This window comes from Jaculus jaculus, chromosome 15 (assembly GCF_020740685.1).
Source record: "Jaculus jaculus isolate mJacJac1 chromosome 15, mJacJac1.mat.Y.cur, whole genome shotgun sequence".
NCBI lineage: Eukaryota > Metazoa > Chordata > Mammalia > Rodentia > Dipodidae > Jaculus > Jaculus jaculus.
Genome location: NC_059116.1, coordinates 57,274,004 through 57,296,904, shown reverse-complemented (window position 1 = coordinate 57,296,904; position 22,901 = coordinate 57,274,004). Strand labels below are relative to the sequence as shown.

General features: G+C 39.7%; 1 protein-coding gene and 1 non-coding gene across 14 annotated transcripts in view; one reads left to right on the top strand and one right to left on the bottom strand.

Annotated features, from left to right (window-relative positions):
* The window catches only part of Mllt10 (MLLT10 histone lysine methyltransferase DOT1L cofactor), a 270,901-nt gene that overhangs the window by 182,599 nt on the left and 65,401 nt on the right, over positions 1–22,901 (top strand). For 10 of the 13 annotated variants that reach the window (XM_045134579.1, XM_045134577.1, XM_045134580.1 and 7 more), the window contains 2 exons: positions 17,267–17,311; positions 18,064–18,096. The exons of 1 other annotated variant lie outside the window; for it this stretch is intronic. In XM_045134579.1, the coding sequence (XP_044990514.1) occupies positions 17,267–17,311; positions 18,064–18,096 (78 nt within the window). The remainder of the gene's footprint in view (positions 1–17,266; positions 17,312–18,063; positions 18,097–22,901) is intronic. 2 more of the 13 variants (XM_045134582.1, XM_045134583.1) reach the window with 1 other exon arrangement.
* LOC123455139 lies at positions 1,261–1,367 on the bottom strand. Its single transcript, XR_006633698.1, has one exon. It is a non-coding gene; the product is annotated as a U6 spliceosomal RNA (small nuclear RNA).

Genomic DNA, 22,901 nt, shown 5'->3' with positions numbered 1-22,901 from the left:
AGGCTTCACAGGCAAGCACTTAACCGCTAAGCCATCTCTCCAGCCCAGTTTACCATCATTTTTATAATATTTTCTTAAAAGATTTTATTTATTCATTTCAGAGAGAGAGAGAGGTAGGTAGACAGAGAATGGGTGGGTCAGGGCTTCCAGCCACTACAAAGGAACTACAGACACACGTGTCACCTTGTGCATCTGGCTCTACATGGGTACTGGGGAATTGAACCTGTGTTCTTTGGCTTTGTAGGCAAGCTCTGTAACTGCTAAGCTACCTTTTTAGTCCTCAGTTTATCATTATTTTTATTATAGGACAAATGGTTTTATATGTGATGTTTTTCATATTGTTGGAAAACCTTGATATTGCCCATTATTTGTTATTAATACTTTTATTATTTACTTTTTTTTGAGGTAGGGTCTCCCTATAGCCCAGGCTGACCTGGAATTTCCTCTGTAGACGCAGGATGGCCTCAAACTCATGGAAGTCCTCCTACCTCTGCCTCCTAAGTTCTGGGATTTAAAGTATGTGCTACCATGCCCTGTTTATCATTATTACTTTTTTATTAAGTAGAAACATTGTTATGGACACATCATGTGTTAGTACCATCATTTCCCTGTTCCCTCCTCCCACTCCACTGAGCGCCCTCCTTAGTGGGATTGCTGGTATTCACCACGGAGTTGTAACTATTGCAGACAGTACTGAAAACGTTTACATTTAGGTAGACCTTTACCTACTCCTCTTTCTTGTACTCATACTGACCCAGAACTCACTCTGTACCTCTTGGTTAAACTCGAACTCATTGTGATTCATCTACCTCAGCCTTAAGAGTGCTTAAGAGTGCGCCTTAACCGCTAGAACATCTTTCTAGCTCTCTGTTTGCTTTCTTTAAGACCACATGGGCTTAACAATCAGCTCCTCCCCCAAGGTAGAGTCTTAATCTAGCCCAGACTGACCTGGAACTCACTCTGTAGTCCTAGGCTGGTATCAAACTCATGGCAATCCTCCTGTCTCTGCCTCCTGATTAAAGGTGTGTGCCAGCACACCCAGCCTTAGCCATACTTTTTTTTTTCCATCTCAGAATGTACTTTATTTATTTTTTTTTAATTTAATTTATTAGTTTTCTTTTCAGCAAGTACAGGCAGTTTGGTACCATTGTTTAGGCTCATCCATGATCTATCCCCTCTCAATGGACCCTCCTTGTTGATGTAAATGGGTTGTGCATTGTGGAGTTAGCCCACAGTTATTGGTACGATAAACGTCTCTGCAAAAATATGCAACACTTCACGAATTTGCGTGTCATTCTTGCGCAGGGGCCATGCTAATCTTCTCTGTATCGTTCCACTTTTAGTATATGTGCTGCCGAAGCGAGCATTTAGCCATACTTTTTAAAAATCATTTTTATTTGTTTAGAAGCAAAGATACACAGATACAGAGAATGGGTGCACCAAGGCCTTTAGACCCTGCAAATGAACTCCAAATGCATGTTCCATTTTGCGCATTTGGCTTTACATGGATACTGGAGAATTGAACCCAGGTCGTTAGGCTTCGTAAGTAGGCAACTTAACTGCTGAGCCATCTCCCCAGCTCATTAGCCTTGCTTTTTTTATTTTTGTTTGTTTGTTTTTCGAGGCAGGGTCTTGCTCTAGCCCAGGTTGACCTGGAGTTCACTATGCAGTTTCACAGTTGCCTTAAATTTGTGATTTTCCTACCTTTGCCTCTCAAGTGCTGGGATTAAAGGTTTGTGCCCCCATGCCTGGCTCAGCAATATATTTTTATAAACAGTGTTATTTTTGTTTGTAATCATAGAGAAAATACAAAGGCACCAGGGCCTAGTGCCACTGCAAACGAACTCCAGGCACATGTGCTACTTTGTTTATCTGGCTTTATGTGGATACTGGGGCATTAAATCCAGGCTGGAAGATTTTCAAAACAAATGACTTTAACTGCTGACCCATCTTCCTAGCTAGGTCTTAAACGTTTGTCACAAAGCAAATTTAAACAAATTACTCAAAAGAAATTGAGTTGATATTCCTTTTTGAAGATTATTTCATTTATTTGAGAGAAGCGGAAGTAGGCAGGTAGACAGTGAATGGGTATGCTAGGTCCACTAGGCACTGCAAAGCAAACTGCAGATGTGTGCCCCCCACCCCCCTTTTTTTGTGGTAGCGTCTCACTCTAGCCCAGGCTGACCTGGAATTCACCATGCAGTCTCAGGGTGGTATTGAACTCATGGTGATCCTCCTATCTCTGTTTCCCAAGTGCTGGGATTCACCCCTCCCCCCACCTCCTGGCACATGTGGCTCCTTTTGCATATGGCTTATGTGGGTCCTTGGGAATCATACTTGGGTCATTTGGCTTTACAGGCAAGCACCTTAACTGCCATCTCTGCAGCCCTGACTTGATGTTCTTTTAGCAAGAGGCATCATAATTAAATGAGTTCCTTGCTGAGAACTTTCAAGACTAGGTTTTGTATAATGGAGGGAGATTGTCACTGATTTTTATATAGTTTTGAGGCATAGTCTTATTTGAATTTTAGAAGTTGCATTTAAATGCTTACTTGAAATGGACGTTCAAATTAATGGTATTAAAGCACCGGTTTAACTATGGGAAGTAGTGTTCCTTATGGGATACGTGCTTTCAGTGGATAGTAAATATGGTATATCTGTATCAGAAGAAAATTTGATTTTTACTTTCTTTTTAAAAGAAGTTTGTGTTTGGGAGTGAAAGAGGGAGGGAGGGAGGGAAGGAGAGAGAGAGACAGACAGACAGAGAATGAATATGAGAATAAGTGCATGCCAGGGCCTCCAGCCACTGCATATGAATTCCAGACACATGTACCACTTGTGCATCTGGTTTATGTAGGTACTAGGGAATTGAACCTGGGACCTTTCCCTTTGCAGGCAAATGCCTTAACCATAAAACCATCTCTCCAGTCCATGTATTTTCTTTACCTTACTGTTAGATAAAAAAAACTAATTTAGAGAGCATTCATATTTGATAATTTCACAATAATTAATTACTTAAAATAATTAGCCAAGAATTTTAAGCTGTGTAAAATTTCCGTGAAGATTATGCTTTATTAAACCTGTAATTATGGAATGAGATTATTCATTTAAATCTGAGATAATATATTTTTAATTTTGTACATTCTAATAAGTTTTTGTGAGTAGAGGAGAATATTATCTTACTGATAGAGCTGAGGACATGGCCCAGCAGTTAAAGATGCTTTCCTGCAAAGCCTGTGGCCCTAGTTCAGTTCCCCAGCACCAACATAAAACTGGACTCAAAATTTCATGTGAGTATGGTTTTTTTTTTTTTCCCCTTTTGGTTTTTCAAGGTAGGGTTTCATTCTAGCCTAGGCTGACCTGTAATTCACTGTATATTCAGTCTCAAGGTGGCCTCTTAACTCCTGGCAATCCTATCACTGCTTCCCAAGTGCTGGGATTAAAGACATGTGCCACCACACCCCACTTTCCCCTTTGAAACTCCATTCTCCATCACATCCTCTCCCCCTCTCAATCAGTTTCTCTTTTAATTTAATTTTTTTGTTTATTTGTACTTATTTATTTATTTGAGAGTGACAGAGAAAGCAGCAGATAGATAGTGAATGGGCAGGCCAGGGCCTCCAGCCACTTGAAGAATTCTATACGCATGTGCCGCCTTGTGCATCTTATGTGGGTTATGTGGGTCCTGGGGAATTGAGCCTCGAACCAGGGTCCTTAGGCTTCATAGGCAAGCGCATAACCGCTAAGCCGTCTCTCCAGCCCCTCTCTTTTATTTTGATGTCATGATCTTTTCTTCCTGTTATGATGGTCTTATGTAGATAGTGTCAAGCACTGTGAGGTCATGGATATCCAGGCCATGTTGTGTCTGGGGGGAGTATGTTGTAAGGACTCCTATCCTACTTTTGGCTTTTACATTCTTTCTACCACATCTTCCACAATAGACCCTGACCCTTGGAAGGTGAGATAGAGAGACTGCAGTGCTGAGCACTCCTGTCACTTCTTTACAGCACCGTGATGCCTTCTGAGTCATCCCAAGGTCACTGCCATCTGAAAAGAGAACGTTTTCTACCCAAAGTGAGAGTAGCATTAATATATGGGTATGAACATTAAGAGGAGTGCTTATTGGGAAGTATGATAAGCATAGTATATACATTTAGACAGACAGCAGCAAACGTTATATCCCTAGGGCTCATGACTACCCTTATTGTAGGTTTTCAGTATCAGGGATGTATTACCTACCATGGAGCAGGCGTCCAGTCCAATTAGAGGTTACTTGGTTTCCACTATGACAGATGTGCCAATATTGCACCCATTGGCTCATTTGACCTGGCTGGCAAAATTTAAGACTTGTAGTGTCCACTGTTGAGTATCTTCACTCCTGATTTCTCTCTCTCTCTCCCATTGAACTGCATGCAGACTGGCTTCGTTAGCTTTCTGTCAGCTGGTTTACATGGAGGAGGTTTTCAGCTCAGTTCCAGCAGGATTTCTCAGTGGCCTTCCATCCCAAGCATGTGGAGTCCTATTGATTTGTAGTTTGATTCCATTGTGGTCAGATAGAATGCAATGAATTATTTCAGTTTTCCTATAGTTTTTAAGAATAGCTTTGTTTCCTAATATATGATCTATTTTAGAGAAAGTTTCATGTGCTGTTGAAAGAATGTATATTCTGCAGCATTTGGGTGAAATGTTCTGCATATATCTTTTAGGTCCAATTCTTCCATGACCTCATTTAATCCAGATGCCTCTCTGTTTAGTTTTTGTCGGGATGACCTGTCAATTGATGAGAGTGGGTGTTGAAGTCCCCCACTACCACTGTGTTTGGTGTTATCTGTGACTTTAGTTCTAATAGTGTTTGTTTGATGAAGTTGGGTGCCCCCATGTTAGGTGCATATATGTTTAGGATTATAATGTCCTCCTGTTGGAGTGTGCCCTTAATCAATATAAAGTGACCTTCCTTATCTTTCTTGACTAACGTTGGACTAATGTCTACCTTGTCAGATATTAGGATAGCAACCCCTACTTGTTTTCTAGGCCCATTTGCTTGAAACACCGTTTTCTTACCTTTCACCCTAAGAGAGTGTCCATCCTCTGTAGAAAGGTGAGTTTCTTGGAGGCAACAAATTGAAGGATCCTACTTTTCCACCCAGTCTGATAACCTATATCTTTTGGTTGGGGCATTGAGGCCATTGATATTAAGGGATATTATTGAAAGGTGTGTGTTTATTTTTGGCTTTCTTTCTTTCTTTTTTTTTTTTTTTTTTGGTATTTCTTCTGGTTTCACCTTTGCTCTCTCTTTTTTTTTAATTAATTTCTTTTTATTTATTTATTTATTTGAGAGCAACAGACACAGAGAGAAAGACAGATAGAGGGAGAGAGAGAGAATGGGCGTGCCAGAGCTTCCAGCCTCTGCAAATGAACTCCAGACGCGTGCGCCCCCTTGTGCATCTGGCTAACGTGGGACCTGGGCCACCGAGCCTCGAACCGGTGTCCTTAGGCTTCACAGGCAAGCGCTTAACCGCTAAGCCATCTCTCCAGCCCCACCTTTGCTCTCTTGTGTTAGCTAGTATTTGAGTATGTATGGTTTGTTTTTTTTCCAGGTTCATTATATGTGTGCTTTTCTTTCTCTTCACCATGGAGGATTCTTTCAAGTAATTTCTATAGAGCTGGTTTTGTCTTCAAATATTTCTTTAGCCTGCTTTTGTTGTGGAATGTCCTTATTTCTCCATCTATTTGAATGGATATCTTTGTAGGATACATTAACCTTTGTTGATAGTTATTATCTTTTAGAACTTGGAATACATCACTCCAAGCCCTTCTGGCTGTGAAAGTTTGTGTTGAGTAATATGCTGTAATCCTGATGGACCTGCCTTTGTAGGTATCTTGATTTTTCTGTTTAACCGCTTTCAATATATTTTCTTTGGTTTATATGTTTGGTAGTTTGATTATAATATGGCGAGGAGATGTTCTTTCCAGGTTTTGTCTGGTTGGTGTTCTAAAGGATTCTTGTATCTGCACTGGCACCTCTTTGCCAATTTGGGGGAAGTTTTCGTCTATGATTTTATTGAAAATGCCTGCTATGCCTTTGGAGTAAAATTCTTTTCCTTCTTCTATACCATACTTGATCTTTTCATACTGTCCTGAATATCTTGAAATTCCCATTCATACCTTGAAATTCCCATTCATACTTTTCCTATTAGTTTGTCTTTCTGTTTGTTGGACTGTATCAGGTCTGCTCCCTGGTCATCTAGTTTAGATATTCTATTCTCTCCTTCATCTATTCTGGTGAGATTTTCTACACAGATTTTTATTTTGTTTTGTTTTTTTCAAGGTAGGGTCTCACTCTAGCCCAGGCTGTCCTTGAATTCACTATGGAGTCTCAGGGTGGCCTCGAACTCATAGCAATCCTCCTACTTCTGCCTCCCAAGTCCTGGGATTAAAGGCGTGCACCACCACGCCTGGCTACAGAATTTTTATATCACTGACTGTGTTTGCTAGTAATTCTGACTAGTTTTTCTTTATTATTTCTATTTCCTTATTTATGTCTTGTATTGACCTGTTTATTTCATTAAATTGGTTTCCTGTGTCTTCTGTCATTCCTTTAATTTCCTCTGACTTCTTTGAGCCAATTTGTAATCATTCTTTTGAAATCTTTCTCAGGCATTTTCTCTTAACTCATTCTCACTGCAGGACATTTCTGATGCATTAATACGTTTTGGTGGATTTATATAGTCTTGATTTTTAGTGTTTCTTGTGTTATATTGTACATATTTTTGCATCTTGGATTAATTTAATACTTGGATTTTCTAATTAGCTGCAGTATTATTAGCTGTATCAATCAATCTGATGTTATATATCTTCAGGGTAGGAGGTTAAGGTGTTAAGTGTGGCTCTCAAGACTCTCAGAGTATCTACAAAAGTGACCTTAGATGTTAGGTTTGCCTGCTATGAGAGTATTCAAATAGGCTGAGTGGAACAAAATACAGGCATATTCTAAAATTTAACTGAACGATGTACACATTTAATGAAAAACAGCACAGAATATTTATGCCAGAGTAGATAATATGACAACCAGATCCTCTAATAAAGTCACTGTCCCTTAGGATGTGTGTTGCCCCCACACCCTTAATCCTGTCAACAAGGAGGTTAAGATTTCTGGTCTGTTGAGGGTTCCAAGTCAGCTTGTGATCAAGTGAGAACCTACCTTAATGAACAACAGAAGAGGAAACAAAAGCACTATAAATCATGAAGCCACAAATCACAAGCCCAAAACATAGATTATTTAAGTTGGTAAATCCGACCATCCATCAGATTTAATGTATAATTTATCCTGATATAGAAGGTGCACTTAGCACTTCTGGTTCATGCCTATATTCCAGGCTTATTTGGTGGGTGCTGACCTGGTGTAATCCCAGTTACCTTTTGGGATGATTTTGGTCTTAGTTATGCTGCGCTCCTGCTTGGGTCCCTCTTTGATGCACTGTCGGTTTAAGTAGCTGGCTGGGTCATTGGATCGCTGCTCTGGTCGCTGGTGCTGGTTGCTGTGAGCTCCCTTAACCAGGTCTCTGGTGCTTGCTGGTGCTCGAAGTGTTGGTGGGGGAGGGGAGTCTGTGGATGGTGGCTCTAGTTCTCCCGCTGGTCCATGTGATCCTCTACCTTGTAATCTGGTTCTCCATTGGTCACTGCAGTCCTCCCTTCATATTTCCTGAGTTTGCGAGGACTCTGGTGTGAATGAAAAATCCCCTCACCTGGCTTTTCCTGTGGCTCAAGATGAGCCTTGCAGCTGTGGCCCCACAGGCCTGGAGCCTTTATTATGTTGAGATACGTTCTTTCTATTCCCCGCCTCTGTAGGACTTTTATCATGAAGGGATGTTGGATTTTGTCAAATGCTTTCTTTGCATCTAATGAGATGATCATGTGATTTTTGTCCTTCAGTCCATTTATATAATGTATTACATTTATTGATTTGCTTATATTGAGCCATCCCTTCATCTGTGGGATAAATCCTACTTTGTGGGGGTGAGTGATCTTTCTGATATAGTTTTTGTATTCTCTTTGCCAACATTTTATTGAAAATTTTTGCATCTATGTTTACGAGAGAGATTGGTGTGTAATTTTCTTTCTTTGTTCTATCTTTGTCTGGTTTTGGTATCAGGGTGATGATGGCTTTGTAGACGGAGTTTGGTAGGATTCCTTCTTTTCCTATTTTAAGAAAAAGTATAAGAAGCATTGGTTTTAGTTCTTCTATGAAGGTCTGCTAAAATTCAGCAGTGAATCCATCTGGGCCTGGACATTATTTAGTTGGGAGATTTTTTTTTTTTTTTTAATAACTGCTTGAGTCTTCATACTTGTTATAGGTCTATTTAAGTGATTAATCTCATCTTGATTTAATTTAGGTAGGCCATATAAGTCAAGGACGTCACACATTTCTTTCAGATTTTCAAACTTAGTGGACTATATGTTCTTCTAGTATGTCCCTTCTAGTATGATTTTTTTGAATTTCTCTGGTATCTGTTGTGATGGTGCCTTTTTCACTTCTAATTTTATTAATTTGTTTTTCTTCTCTCTTTTGGTCATATTTGGTAACCATTTATCAATCTTCTTTATCCTTTCAAAGAACCAACTCTTTGTGTCATTGATTTCTTGGATCTTTTTTGTTTCTATTTCATTAATTTCTGCCCTAATCTTTATTATTTCTTCCCATGCACTGATTTTTGGTTTGCCTTGTTCTTCTTTTTCCAAGGTATTAAGGTGAAGTATTAAGTTGTTTACTCACGACCTTTCTAATTTCTTAATAGGCACTTACAGTTACAAATTTCCCTCTTAGGACTACCTTCATTGTGTCCCAAAGGTTTTGGTATGTTGTGTTCTCATTATCATTTGACTCTATGAATTTTTTGGTTTCCTTCTTGATTTCTTCATTGACCCATTCATCATTTAGTAGTGTATTGTTTAATTTCCATGATTTGTATATGCTCCATGGCTTTTCTTCCTATTTATTGATTTGTACCCCATTGTGATCAGATAGAGTGTCTGGAATTATTTAAATTTTCCTGTATTTGTTAAGATATGCTTTGTGTCCTAATATATTGTGTATTTTGAGAATGTTCCATGTGCTGGTTTTCTTTAGTATTTCTTTTTTTGTTGTTTTTCTTTTTTTCTTTTTTTTTTTTTTTGTTTGTTTTTCAAGGTAGGGTCTCACTGTAGCCCAGGCTGTCCTGGAATGCACTATGGAGTCTCAGGGTGGCCTCGAACTCACGACAATCCGCCTACCTCTGCCTCCCGAGTGCTGGGATTAAAGGTGTGCGCCACCACACCCGGTTAGTATTTCTTTTTTATTCTTTATTATTTCTCTTTCCTTATTTGTATCTTGTATTGGCCTTCTTTTTTTTTTTTTTTTTTAGTTTTTCGAGGTAGGGTCTCACTCTGGCTCAGGCTGGCCTGGAATTCACTATGTAGTCTCAGGGTGGCCTTGAACTCATGGTGATCCTCCTACCTCTGCCTCCTGAGTGCTGGGATTAAAGGCGTGCGCCACCACGCCCGGCTTGTATTGGCCTTCTTGTTTCATTAAATTGATTTCTGTGTCGTTTTTGATTCCTTTGGTTTTCTCGTTCATTCCTTTGTACATATTTACTTTCATTTCTTTTCAAATCTTCCTTAGGCATTTTTCTCTATATTAGTCTCACTGGAGGTCATTTCTGATGCATCAATACTTTTTGGTGGATTTATATATTGTCCTGTTTTTTTTTTTTTTTTAAACAGTCATGGTGGCGCACGCCTTTATTTATTTATTTTTTTTTTAATTTGAGAGCGACAGACACAGAGAGAAAGACAGATAGAGGGAGAGAGAGAATGGGCGCGCCAGGGCTTCCAGCCTCTGCAAACGAACTCCAGACGTGTGCGCCCCCTTGTGCATCTGGCTAACGTGGGACCTGGAGAACCGAGCCTCGAGCCAGGGTCCTTAGGCTTCACAGGCAAGCGCTTAACCGCTAAGCCATCTCTCCAGCCCTGTCCTGTTTTTGTGTGTGTGTGTTTCTGTTACTATAATGTAGCAATTTTTATAGTGGCTTAATTAAATGCTTGGATTTTAATATTTTTTAAATTATTTATTTATTTATTTGAGAGCGACAGGCACAGAGAGAAAGACAGATAGAGGGAGAGAGAGAGAGAATGGGCGCGCCAGGGTTTCCAGCCTCTGCAAACGAACTCCAGACGCGTGCGCCCCCTTGTGCATCTGGCTAACGTGGGACCTTGGGAACCGAGCCTCGAACCGGGGTCCTTAGGCTTCACAGGCAAGCGCTTAACCGCTAAGCCATCTCTCCAGCCCAATGCTTGGATTTTATAATTATCTGCAGTGTTATTAGATGTACCAGTCTATCTCAATTTTATTTATCTTTATGGCAGAGGTTAAGGTGCTACGTGTAGTTCTTAAGTTTCTCAGAGTAACCGCATAAATGACCCGTGGTGTTGGTTTGCTTGGTATGAGAGCATTCAAGCAGGCTGAGTAGAACAAAATATAAGCAGATTCTGAAATTTAAATATACAGGGTACATATTCAATGAAAAATATCAGAGAGTATTTATGCAAGAGTAAGTATTATGACAACCAGTCCTCTAACAAAGTCACTGTCCCTAAGGATGTGTGTTGCCCCACACCCTTAATTCTGTCAACTAGGCGGCTACGATTTCTGGTCTGTAGAGGGTTCCATGTCAGCTTGTGAGTGAGACCCCTCCCTAAGGAACAACAGAACAGGAAACAAAGCCACCATAAATCAGGAAATAATAAAATGACAATCCCAAAATATAGCTTATTTAAGAATGGCCAATTCAGCTAAGCGTGGTGGTGCACGCCTTTAATCCCAGCACTCGGGAGGCAGAGATAAGCATGAGTTTGAGGCCACCCTGAGACTACCCAGTGAATTCCAGGTCGGCCTGGAATTGGAGTTAGAGTGAGACCCTACCTTGAAAAATCAAAAAACAAAAACAAAAGAATGGCCATTCCAACCATCCATCAGATTTAACATATAATTTACCCTGACACAGAAGGTGTAATTAGCCCTTCTGATTCCAGCCTTTGTACCAGGCTTTTTTTAGCGGGTACTGACCTTGTGTAATCTCAGTTACCTTTTGGGATCATTTTGGTTTCAAATATGCTGCACTCCTGCTTGGGTCCCTCTTTGCTGCATTGTGGACTGAGGTAGGCTCTCTAGGTCACTGCTCTGATTGCCTGTGCTGGATGCTGTGCAGCTGACCTCCTTTCACCAGGTTTTTGGTGCTTGCTGGCACCTGATCTGGCTGGTGGTGGGATAGGGGAGGCTATGGATGTTGGCTGAAGTTAGTTCTCTTGCTGGCCCTCTCAACTCTCCTCCGCAAGAGCCACTCCCCTGGTCCCTGGCTCCCTCCATTCACGTTTCTTGAGTTTGCAAGCAGGCTGCTGTGAGTGGATAATCTCCTCATGTGGTTCTACCTGTGGTTTGGGCTGAGCCTTGTGGTTATGGCCACGTGGACTTGTTTCTGCCGCTGCTGGAGCCACTTCCGCCTGCTTCTGTGGGCTCTAGATGCTCTGGATCTCTCCTACTTCTCTGCTGCACTTAATAATTTCTTATACACCTCACTTTTTAGTATAAGTGAGTGAGTGAGTGTGTGTGTGTGTGTATAGACTTCTTCTCCCTTAGGCTGCTTTGGTATGGTTCCTGCATTGCCATCTTAACCACAAGTCTCCCACCCTATCTGCAATGCTTTATTATTTTTATGTTTGTTATTTATTTGAGAGAGAACAAGGCAGATAGAGAAAGAGAGAGAATGGGCATACCAGGACCTCCAGCCATTGCAGAGGAACTACAGACATAATGTGGTACCTTGTACATTTGTCTTATGTAGGTCCTGGGGAATTGATCCTGAGTCCTTTGGTTTTGTAGCCAAGTGCCTTAACTGCTAAGTCATCTCTACATTCCTATAATGTTTTGATGTAACAGTGTAGTCCAGTTTAGATCAAGAGTGTTGAAGTGGAAAAGACCAGATTGGGAGGGGAGGAAGAGAGATTAAATTGTACTGTGTAATAGGCAGTAAAAATTATTCCATAGTATTGCTACAAAAGGAAGAATATGTATAGTTGGGGGGAGGGCAGGAACACACCTACTTAAATCAAGAAGTCTGTGTTTGTGACATACTTGAAGCCAATACTGAGCAGAGTGGATTGGGGTGAAGGCCAGGCTCAAGAAATTAGACAAATAGTCCAACACTGTTTTCCTACTGCATTCTGGATTTAATTCTGATAATTTACCATTATTTCAGAGTTTTTTATTCAGCTTCTTCTAGAGGTAATATCTTACTTATGTTTGAAAGTCCTAAAGGGTTCTAACAAATACTGCAGAAACACTTCATGTAACCCAGGCAAATGCTGTTGCAGTTGGTATTATTCTGTTCACTCTGTAGCAAAGCCAGCCTGCAGCTTGTGACTTATCTATCTCCGCCTCTTGGGTGCTGAGATGTAATTTGTGTGCCACCATGTTCAGCTTCATATTAAGCTTTTGAGTGATTTTTAATTTTTTTTCATTTTTATTTATTTATGACAGAGAAAGCGGTAGAATATGGGTGTGCCATAGCCTGTAGCCACTGCACACGAACTCTTAATGCGCACAGCCCCTTGTGCATGTGTCATATGTGGGTCCTGGGAAATTAGTAAGCTTTAATACTAGTTACTAATAGGCTATTGTAGGCTGAGGAGTAAGTTCAGTTAGGAAGAAAATTTAAGCATGTCTTTACTTGAGTTCATGATTTTATATACCTTGTTTACCTGGAGTCTTAAAGGAAAATTTATAGAACATAATATACTATGGCAACCATGATATACTGTGGAATTTGTTCTTTTAGAGAGGCCCCCGATTTCGCTACTTTTTCACAAAAGTGCACCATCTAGGCCAGAAAAGCCACATTTAAAAGCTTTTTTTATTTGTTTGTTTTGTTTTTCATGGTTGGGTTTCACTGTAGCCCAGACTGACCTGGAATTCACTATGCATTCTTAAGCTGGCCTTGAACTCATGGCAGTCCTCCTACATCTGCTTCCCAAGTGCTGGGACTAAAGGCATGCGCCGTCATGCCCAGCTTCAAAGCTTTTCTACTGAACAAAATCTTTCTATTCTGGATACCCTTTGATTATGTTTAGTAACATATAATAAATTATGGCACTCTCTTCAGGAGTACTTCACTCCTTTTAAAATTTCACTTTTGAGACATTAAGGTAGAGATTTTTCTTCAGGAACTCCAACTTAGGCCCACTTTGCATATCTTTAGATTGAAATCTCAAACCCACCACCACACTTTAAGATCTGCCCAGTGAAACCACCTCCAGTTGCAGATGCAAACTACAAAGTAATAAAACACTGAATATATTGGGGGTCATGTATTCAAACCACCACATGTACATTCATACATACATATGCATTGTATATATAACTATATATGGTATGTACAAGCATGCACATAACATATATGTAACATGCATATATACATGATGTATACATTTGTTTGTATGTATTACATAGAACAAAATTATTTTTTCCTTTTCAGGTATATTATATTATTATTGTTATTGTTATTACTATTTTATTAAGAACATATTCTGGGGCTAGAGAGATGGCTTACCAGTTAAGGCGCTTGCCTGCAAAGCCTAAGATCAATTCCCTAGTACTCACATAAGCCAGATGCACAAGGTGGTACATGCATCTAGAGTTTGTTTGCAGTGGCTGGAGGTCCTGGCATGCCCATTCTCTCCCTATATATATATAATCTGCCTCTTTCTCTTCCTGCTCCTTCTCTCAAATAGAATAAATAAATAATAGTAACATGTTTTTAAAGAACATATTTAGTATGGATAAATCATGTGCTGGTACCATCTTTTCCCTCCTCCCTGCCCCCATTCTGCAGGTGTCCTCCTCAGAGATTGCTGGTATTCCCTGTGGGGTATATGTTCTGGGAGATGCAGTCAGTTACTGGGGGAAGCAGTGTTTCTGGGCATGACAACCTAACCTGTGGCTCTTAACATCTTTTAGCCCCATCTTCCACAAAATTTCCTGAACCTTGGTGGGTGTGTTTTAAGTTTACTTCTGTGATGAGCTCTTAGGAGCCCCAGGATTTCTGCTTTGGTAGATGTTAAGTATCCTCATTGACTGTCTTCTTCACCCTGGTACTGTTTGTCAGGCTCCCCATGGAAGGAACACTTTTGCTTGTCACCCCACTTCCTCTGTGGTTTCACCTGGGCCCTGACTGAGATGCCAGGGGTAGTTTATCCCCTTGGGTCTTGTTACCTCCTGCCATCAGTTTCCTATAAAAAGTCTGCCTTCCTGGAATTTACCCTTCCTGGGAGCTCAGTCCTTTTCTTCTGCCTTGTTACTTTCCCATCAATGTATTGTTCGTTTGCTTAGAAGTGATATAAATTCACGTTCTAGTCATCCCTTCACTTAGGGTTTCCACGTGATGCATGTACTTTCTCCTGCTCTGAATTTTTAAAGCACAATCAATTGTAAATTTATTATCTTGTACCCAGTTTATCTTTTTAGCTCAAGTTACCCAGGGTGGGACCATTATGAGACTTTAGTTTAAGACTTGATGTGTTTCCTTGTTTGTTTTAGGTTTTTTAAAATTATTTTAATTATTATTATTATTATTGAGGTAGGGTGTTAGTATATAGTGCAGGTTGTCCTGGAACTCCCGGTCACCCTTGCCTACACTTCCCAAATGTTAGGATATTAGGTGTGGTACTTCTGGCATAAGTCTACAGTTTGAATGAATATATGAGGGCCGATGTATGAGTGATAGAGGCTGTCTTATACACTACTGTTCTCAGTTTCCCCCAAGGTAGGATCTCACTCTATCCCAGGCTGACCTGGAATTCACTATATAATCTCAGGATGGCCTCAAACTCATCCCATCTCCCTACCTCTGCCCCTCAATTGCTGGGATTAAAGGCATGTGCCACGATGGGTGGTGTACAGGTGGTTTTGTTAAAAAAAAAAAAAATTGCGTATTTGTGCATATGTGTGTGTACGCAGGCATGCTTGCACTAGGGTCTCTTACAAGCACAGCCAGCTTTACAAGGGTTCTGGGGAATTAAACCCTAATTGTCAGCATTGCAAGCAAGCACTTTGAACCACTAAACCAGTCCCCCAGGCTTTGTTTTGTTTTTAAGGTAGGATCTCACTGTAGCCCAGGATAACCTGGAATTCACTTTGTAGACTGTGCTATTCTTGTACTAACAAGTTATCTGCCATTTTGCGTCATGAACGTTAGGATTACAGGCATGAGTTGTCACACCTGGTTTAGCAAGTTTCAAATTTTTTCTGGTGTTAGCTTCAAAGGAATACCCATTCTTTATATATTAAAGGTCTTAGACAGGTGTATAGAAATTTAATTCTTGTATTCTGGAAACTTTTACATTTAGTTTAGTTTATCACTTCAAGTCATCTCTTTGTCTTGTCATTTGGGTAGAATTAAAATGTGAAAATAGGGTGTGCAGTGGCACATACTTTTAAATCCCAGCACTCAGGAAGCCAAAGTAGGAGGATTACACTGAGTTCTAGATAAGCCTGAGACTACATAATGAATTCCAGGTTAGCCTGGGCTAGAGTGAGAGCCTACCTTGAAAAACCCAAACCCAAAATAAACAAATACATGAGAATAGGGCTGGAGAGATGGCTTAGTGATTAAAGTTGCTTGCTTGTAATGCGTGATGGCCCTGGTTGGATTCCCCAGTACCCATGTAAAGCCAGACACACAGCGTAGCACATACGTCTGCAGAATGTTTGCAGTGGCAGGAGGCCCTGGTGTGCCTGTTCTGTTACTCCCCCTCCCATATAATTAGGTAAATATTTTTTAAAAGCTGAGAATCATGTTTCAATCATATTTGTCAGAAATGAAAGGTATAAAGAAGTGAGGTGAGTAAAGTTCAGTACTGTCATTTAAGTCATGATGGATTTCTTAGTTTATGTAAATAAACTAAGTACTTTTAAATTATTACTTGTAATTTCATTGACCAGAGTATGTATATTCCCACTGATCCCCCACCCCCCACCCCCGAGGTAGGCTCTCACTTTAGCCAAGGCTGACATGGAATTCACTTTGTAGTCTCAGGGTGGCCTTGAACTCACAGCGATCCTCTTACCTTTGCCTCCTGAGTGCTGGGATTAAAGGCAAGCGTTATCATGCCCGGCTTCTCCCACTGATGTTTTTGATAAATTGTTCCCATGTAATGAATTATCTTAAAAGTCATTAGTGTATTACATTGCTAACTGTTAAACCTTATTTATTTATTTATTTATTTATTTATTTATTTATTTATTTTTGCTGTTTCGAGGTAGGGTCTTACTGTATCTCAGGCTGACCTGGACTTCACTATATAGTCTCAGAGTGGCCTCGAACTCAGGGCGATCCTCCTGCTCTGCCTCCCAAGTGCTGGGATTAAAGGCGTGCATCACCACGCCTGGTTTAAGCCAGTTATTTGTACTATCATCATCATCACTATGTTACGTGTGGGCATACATGTTCTGGCTGCTTGTTCTCTCCTTCCACCTGCTTGAGACAGGGTCTTCCTTATTGTTCCCTTGTTTTGCCACTACACGTTGTGTGCATGTGTAGCAGTTTAGCTAAGCATCAAGCTTCTGACTGTGCTTCCCATTGTTGTAGGTTTGTTGACATCACAGACACAAACACCACTCTGTCTGCTTTACTTGGGCAGGCTTGCAAGCAAGTTCCTTTAGCCACTGAGCCATCTCTCCAGCCCTGAAAGTATTTATTTGCAGGCACTTGTTATGCACATTGATAATGTATGTCCTTATGTCTTTTACATATACTTTGTGTGTGTGTGTACACACACACACATAATGTATATACACACACACTATCCCATTATGATTTGTGAGTAGTACACGTTTTTTTCCTACTTCTCATATCTCATCTATTAGTTTATAATTTTTGTTTGTACAGTTCTGTTCGGCCCAGTCAGCTGGACTACTACCATCTTTGAAAATTATTTATTTATTTGCAAGGAGAGAGAGGGAAGGAGGGAGGTATAGAAGGAGGAATGAAGGAAGAGAGAGAAAGTGGGCACTCCAGAGCCTCTTGCTGCTGTAAATGAACTCGATTCACACATCAAGTTTGTGAATCTGGCTTTATGTGGGTACTGGGAAATCAAACCTAGGCTATTAGGCTTTGCAAGCAAATGCCTTAACCATTGAGACAGCTTCTTTACTAATTTCCTTTTTCCTTGCCAACAGAAATTTCTATGCAGTATCGGCATGATGGAGCTTGTCCAACAACTAGTAAGTTGTCCAATTAGGTTGGGAACCCATGCTTTTTAATTAACTAATGTATTATGCTATATTTAACCTCTTAACTTTTTCTTTCTCTAATGCTATTGTTTTTGAATTGAATAGATTTCTTTCTTCTACAAGGATAGCTTAACATTACTGCTTTGTCTCATGGTTATGGTCTGTATTACAGTCTATTTTGGAAGTTTACTTACTGCTGACCTTTAATTATAGTGTTTCCATTTTGTCTGTGTATTTTCAGTATTTTGGTTGCCATCAATCTTAATGTTATAACTTGACAGGAATTGTTCACTTGCATTAGACAGGTTTGTGTTTGGATGCCTGCATGTGTTGAGATATTTTTTTTTATTGGAGTTTAGGAAATGAACATGTTTGCTAGGATTAGAAGATATAATAAAGTTATTTCTTTATAATACATACTGTTGATTGTCCTATAAGGTAGATATACCTATATAACTCACATCCTATAGAGACTCACTTTTTGTAAGATATTATATACATTAATAAATGTCACTATTATGATAATACATATGTAGCATCTGAGTTTATTAGGTAATGATTGATAATGGAATACAATATTTAGAAATTTTTACTATGTGAAAATGAATAGTTTAATAATTAAGCAATAATATATGACAGACATACTGAAATTTTATTATAGTAATTCATTCTGTGCCTGTGTATTTCTTTTTGTGAGTTTGAGAATGATCTTAACCTGAAGTCCTTTTTTCCTTACTTAAAAGCTTTCTCAGAGTTGCTGAATGCAATACATAATGGTAAGTTTTATTACAGTCTTCTCTAGTGGTTCACTTATAACAATAATTGTCTTCTATAGGGAATCTCAATTGAAAGTTACTACAGTCTATTGATTAGATGAAATCCAGTACTACAATGAATCAATTAATTCTTCAGTACCTTACTGAAAACTTTGTTGACAATAGGTCAATATATTTCATAACTTGGTTTTTGTTGTCTATGAGGCAGAATGATAATTGTGTTGTAAGTTTCTGAAAGTCTTTATGTCCTTATAATTATTTTAGTTCTTTGAGATCTCTCTTGCTAATATACTTAGTAATTAGTACCTACAGTAGGAATTTGTTACTTTTAATTATAACTTTGAATGTAAATTTTATGTTAAAACTTGCATGTGAATACTTTTTTAATTTTACTCCATATATTTCACTTTGTGAATAAGTGGACAACAGCTTTTCTGTTTTTACACTTTTTTAGGGATAACTTTTTAAATTGTGTCTAGTGGGGGCCTGATTTTACATTGGAACTTAAATTTCTGATGGATTGAATTCTCAAGCAGCATGCAAGGCAAATACAAAAATAGTGAGAGTTTCTTTAGCTTCTTAAAGAACGTTCCATAATCCTTTGGTGATTACAAATTGCTCTTTAAAATCTATTTTCATCTACGTTGAATAACCATTTTTAAATATTTTATTTATTTATTTATTTGACAGAGAAAGAGGGAGAGAGAAAAAATGGGCATGCCAGGGACTCCAGCCACTGCAAATGAACTCCAGACACATGTGCCCCCTTGTGCATCTGGCTAATGTGGGTCCTGGGGAATAGAACCTGGGTCCTTTGGCCTTGTAAGCAAATGCTTTAACTGCTCAGCCATCCCTCCAGCCCACCATTTTTTAAAAAAATATTATTAAAAACTTCCATGATTACAAAAAGTAACCCATGGTTATACCCTCCCTCTCCCACTTAACCCTTTGAAACTCCACTGTCCATCACACCCCCTCCCCATCTCAATCAGTCTCTCTTTTACTTTTGATGTCTTGATCTTTTCTTCCTCTTATGATGGTCTTATGCAGGTAGTATCTGGCACTGTGAGGCCATGGATATCCAGGCCACTTTGTGTCTGGAGGGAGTATGTTGTATGGAGTCCTGCCCTTCCTTAGGCTCTTACATTCTTTCCACCACCTCTTCTGCATTAGACCCCGAGCCTTGAAAGGTGTCATTTCTTTCCATCACCAGGATACCTTCTGAGTCATCCCAAGGTCACTGCCATCTGAAAAGAGAAGATTCTCAACCAGAAGTGAGAGTAGCATTAATATAAGGGTGTGAACATTAACAGAAGTGCTTACTGGGCAGTTTGATAAGCATAGTGTGTGTGTGTGTGTGTGTGTGTGTGTGTGTGTGTGTGTATTTAGCCAGACAAAAGCAGGCGTTACACCCCTAGGGCTTATGACTACCCATGTTTCAAGTTTTCAGTATCAGGGATGTATTTCCTTCCCATGGAGCGGGCCTCCAGTCCAATTAGAGGGCAGTTGGTTTCCTCCATAACAGATGTGCCACTATTGTACCCATTGGCTCATTTGGCATGACTGGCCAATTATAAGGCTTGCAGTGTCCACCGATGAGTATCTTCACTGGTGATTTCTCTTTCTCCCATTTAACTGCATGCAGAATGGCTTCTTCCAGCTTTCTGTCAGCTGGTCTACATGGAGGAGGTTATCAGCTCAGTTCCAGCAAGATTTCTTAGTGGCCTTGCAGCCCAAGTATGTAGAGTCTTCAGCAATAGGGTTTTACCATCTATTCCTGGTGGGAAACCAAGGGCCTTGGCAATGGCCTATAATGTTTTTGGGGTGTCAGGGATTTCCCTGGCCAATAACTCACTGGAAGATATCCCATCCCTGGCACTGAAAAATTTCTAGCAACAATCTACAGCTCCTGAGTGTTCCATTGTCCAAAAAAGTAGGATTACTTATGTTTTATTTATATTCTCTTAGATTTTGATTAGCTGTCCCTTCACATTTCCTTTACTCAATCTCTTCCCCAGACCTCATTTTGGGCCTTTTCATCCCCATTAATCTATTCTTCTACTTACATATATACAATACCACCCTATTAAGTACCCCCTCCCTTTCTTTCTCTTCCCTTTCAATCTCTTTTCTAGCTTGCTGGCCTCTGCTACTGCAGTCCACCATTTTTAATTGCATAGATTTCTTTCACTTACAAGGATATCTTAACATTATTGCTTAGTCTTGTGGGTATGTCTTTTTTCTTTGTTTTGGATTTTTGAGGTAGGTTCTTGCTTAAGCCAAGACTGACCTGGAATTCACTGTGTAGGGTTAGGGTGGCTCAAACTCATAGGAGTTCTCCTACCTCTGCCTCCTGAGTGAGTACTGGGATTAAAAGCATGCACCACGATGGTTAGTTGTTGTTTTTTTTTTTAATGATTTTGATTAGTAGTTGATATAATTTCTTCTTGTCTCATTTTACTTTTATGCCTATATTCCTATTGTTTATCACCATTTGCACTCATATCCAATCTCAGTTAGGAAACACATATGAGAGAATACATGCAGTGTGTGTCTTGTGTGTGTGTGTGTGTGTGTGTGTGTGTGTGCGTGATCTCACTTAGAATGGTATTTTTTCCAATTTCATCAATTTTTTTTGTGTGCAAATTTCAGTATTTCATTTTCTTTTCCACTAAGTAGAACCCTGTTATGTATAGGTACCACATCCTCATTATCTGTTCATTAGTTTATGGGCATCTTGCTGATTTCAGTTCCTTAGTGTTGTTTATAGAACAGCAACATACATAGTTGAGGAGTATCTCTGTAGAAAAGAATAGTCTTTAGGACATATGCCCCTAAGTGGTATAGGTGTGTCAAATGGTAGATCTATTTTCATCTTTTCAATAGTCTCCATACTGATTTCCATAGTGGTTGTACCATTTTTCACTCCCACTTAGCAGTGGTTAAAGGTTTCTCTTTCTCCATACCCTCTACAGCATTTGTTGTCACTCAGCTTTTTTAAAAAGAGATTTTATTTTTATTTATTTATTAGAGACAGAGAGAGGGGGAGAAAGAGGGAGAGAAAGAGAGAGAGGGAGGGAGGGAGGGAGGAAGGGAGGGGTAGAATATGGGTATGCCAGGGCCTCTAGCCACAGCAAATGAACTCCAGATGCATGTGCCACCATATGCATCTGGCTTAGGTGGGACCTGGAGAATTGAATCTGGGTCCTTAGTTTTCGCAGGCATGCGCCTTAACTGCTAAGCCATCTCTTCAGCCCATCATTCAACTTCTTGATGAATGCCATCCTAACTGAAGTGAGATGAAATCTCAGTTTCAGTTTGCATTTGCCTGGTGACCAAAGATTTTGAATCTCTCTTTTAAGTATGTAATAGCCATTTGTATTTCTTCCTTTGAGAATTCTTTGTTCTTTACCCCATTTTTTGTTCATTTTTTAAAGTTCTTTCTAGATATTAGACTTTTGTCAGAGGTATAGCTGGTGAGGATTTTCTCTCATTCTGTAGGATACCTGTTGATTCTGTTGATAGTTTTTACAGTAGCTTTTTAGTTTCATGAAGTCCCAGTGGTTGAGATTTGATCTAATTTCTTGTGCTACTGGGGTTTTATTCAGGAAGTCTTTCCCTATGTCTATATTGTGGAGTGCTGTCCCTGCTTTTTCTTCTAATTTGTTTAAAGCATTTCAGGTTTTACACTCATATCCTTAATCCCTTTAGAGTTTACTTTTGTACAGGGGTGAGAAAAGTGGGTCTAATTTCATCTACATATGGTTGTCCAATTTCTCCAGCACCATTTGTTGAAGATGTTGCCTTTTCTCCAGTTTGTATTTTTGCCCCCCTTTGTTAAAGATCAGGTAGATCAGTTTCTTGGATTTATAGATTGGTCTGTTTCATTGATGTTTGTGTCTGTTTTCTAATGACAGTACTATGCTGTTTTATTTACTGTGGCTTTGTAGTATATCATGAGATCAGTATGGTTATACCTCTGGACATATTTCTTTTGTTGAGGATATTTTTGGCTATGTGAGGCTTTCTATTCTTCCATATAAATTTTGAGACTGTTTTTTCTATCTCAGTGAAGAATATTGCTAGAAATTTCACTGGACTTGCATTGAATCTGTCGAATGCTTTAGGTAGGATGGCCATTTTCATAATATTAGTTCTTCTAGTCCATTAGCGTAGGGGTTCTTTCTATCTTCTTATTTCCACAGTTTCTTTCCTCAGTGGATTTTTTTGGGGGGGAGTGGGGCTAGGATAGTCCTCTAACCCAAGCTGACCTAGAATTCACTAGGTAGTCTCAGGGTGGCCTTGAACTGATGCCGATCTACCTCCTGAGGTGTGTACTACCACACCTCGCCTCCGCAGTGGTTTTATGTTTTCTTTGTATAGGTCTTTTTAAAAAATTTTTTTTGTTTATTTTTATTTATTTATTTGCCAGCGACAGATAGGGAGGGAGGGAGGGAGGGAGGGAGGGAGGGAGGGAGGGAGGGACGGACGAAATGGGCGCGCCAGGGCATCCAGCCTCTGCAAACGAACTCCAGACGCGTGCGCCCCCTTGTTCATCTGGCTAATGTGGGTCCTGGGGAATCAAGCCTTGAACCTGGGTCCTTAGGTTTCACAGGCAAGCTAAGCCATCTCTCCAGCCCAGGTCTTTTTTTTTTTTTAATTGACAACTTTAATAATTATAGATAATAAACCACAATAATTCCCTCCGCTCCTCCACTTTCCCCTTCACAAATCCACTCTCCATCATATCTTCTCCCTCTCTCAATTAGTCTCTTTTATTTTGATGTGATCATCTTTTCCTCCTG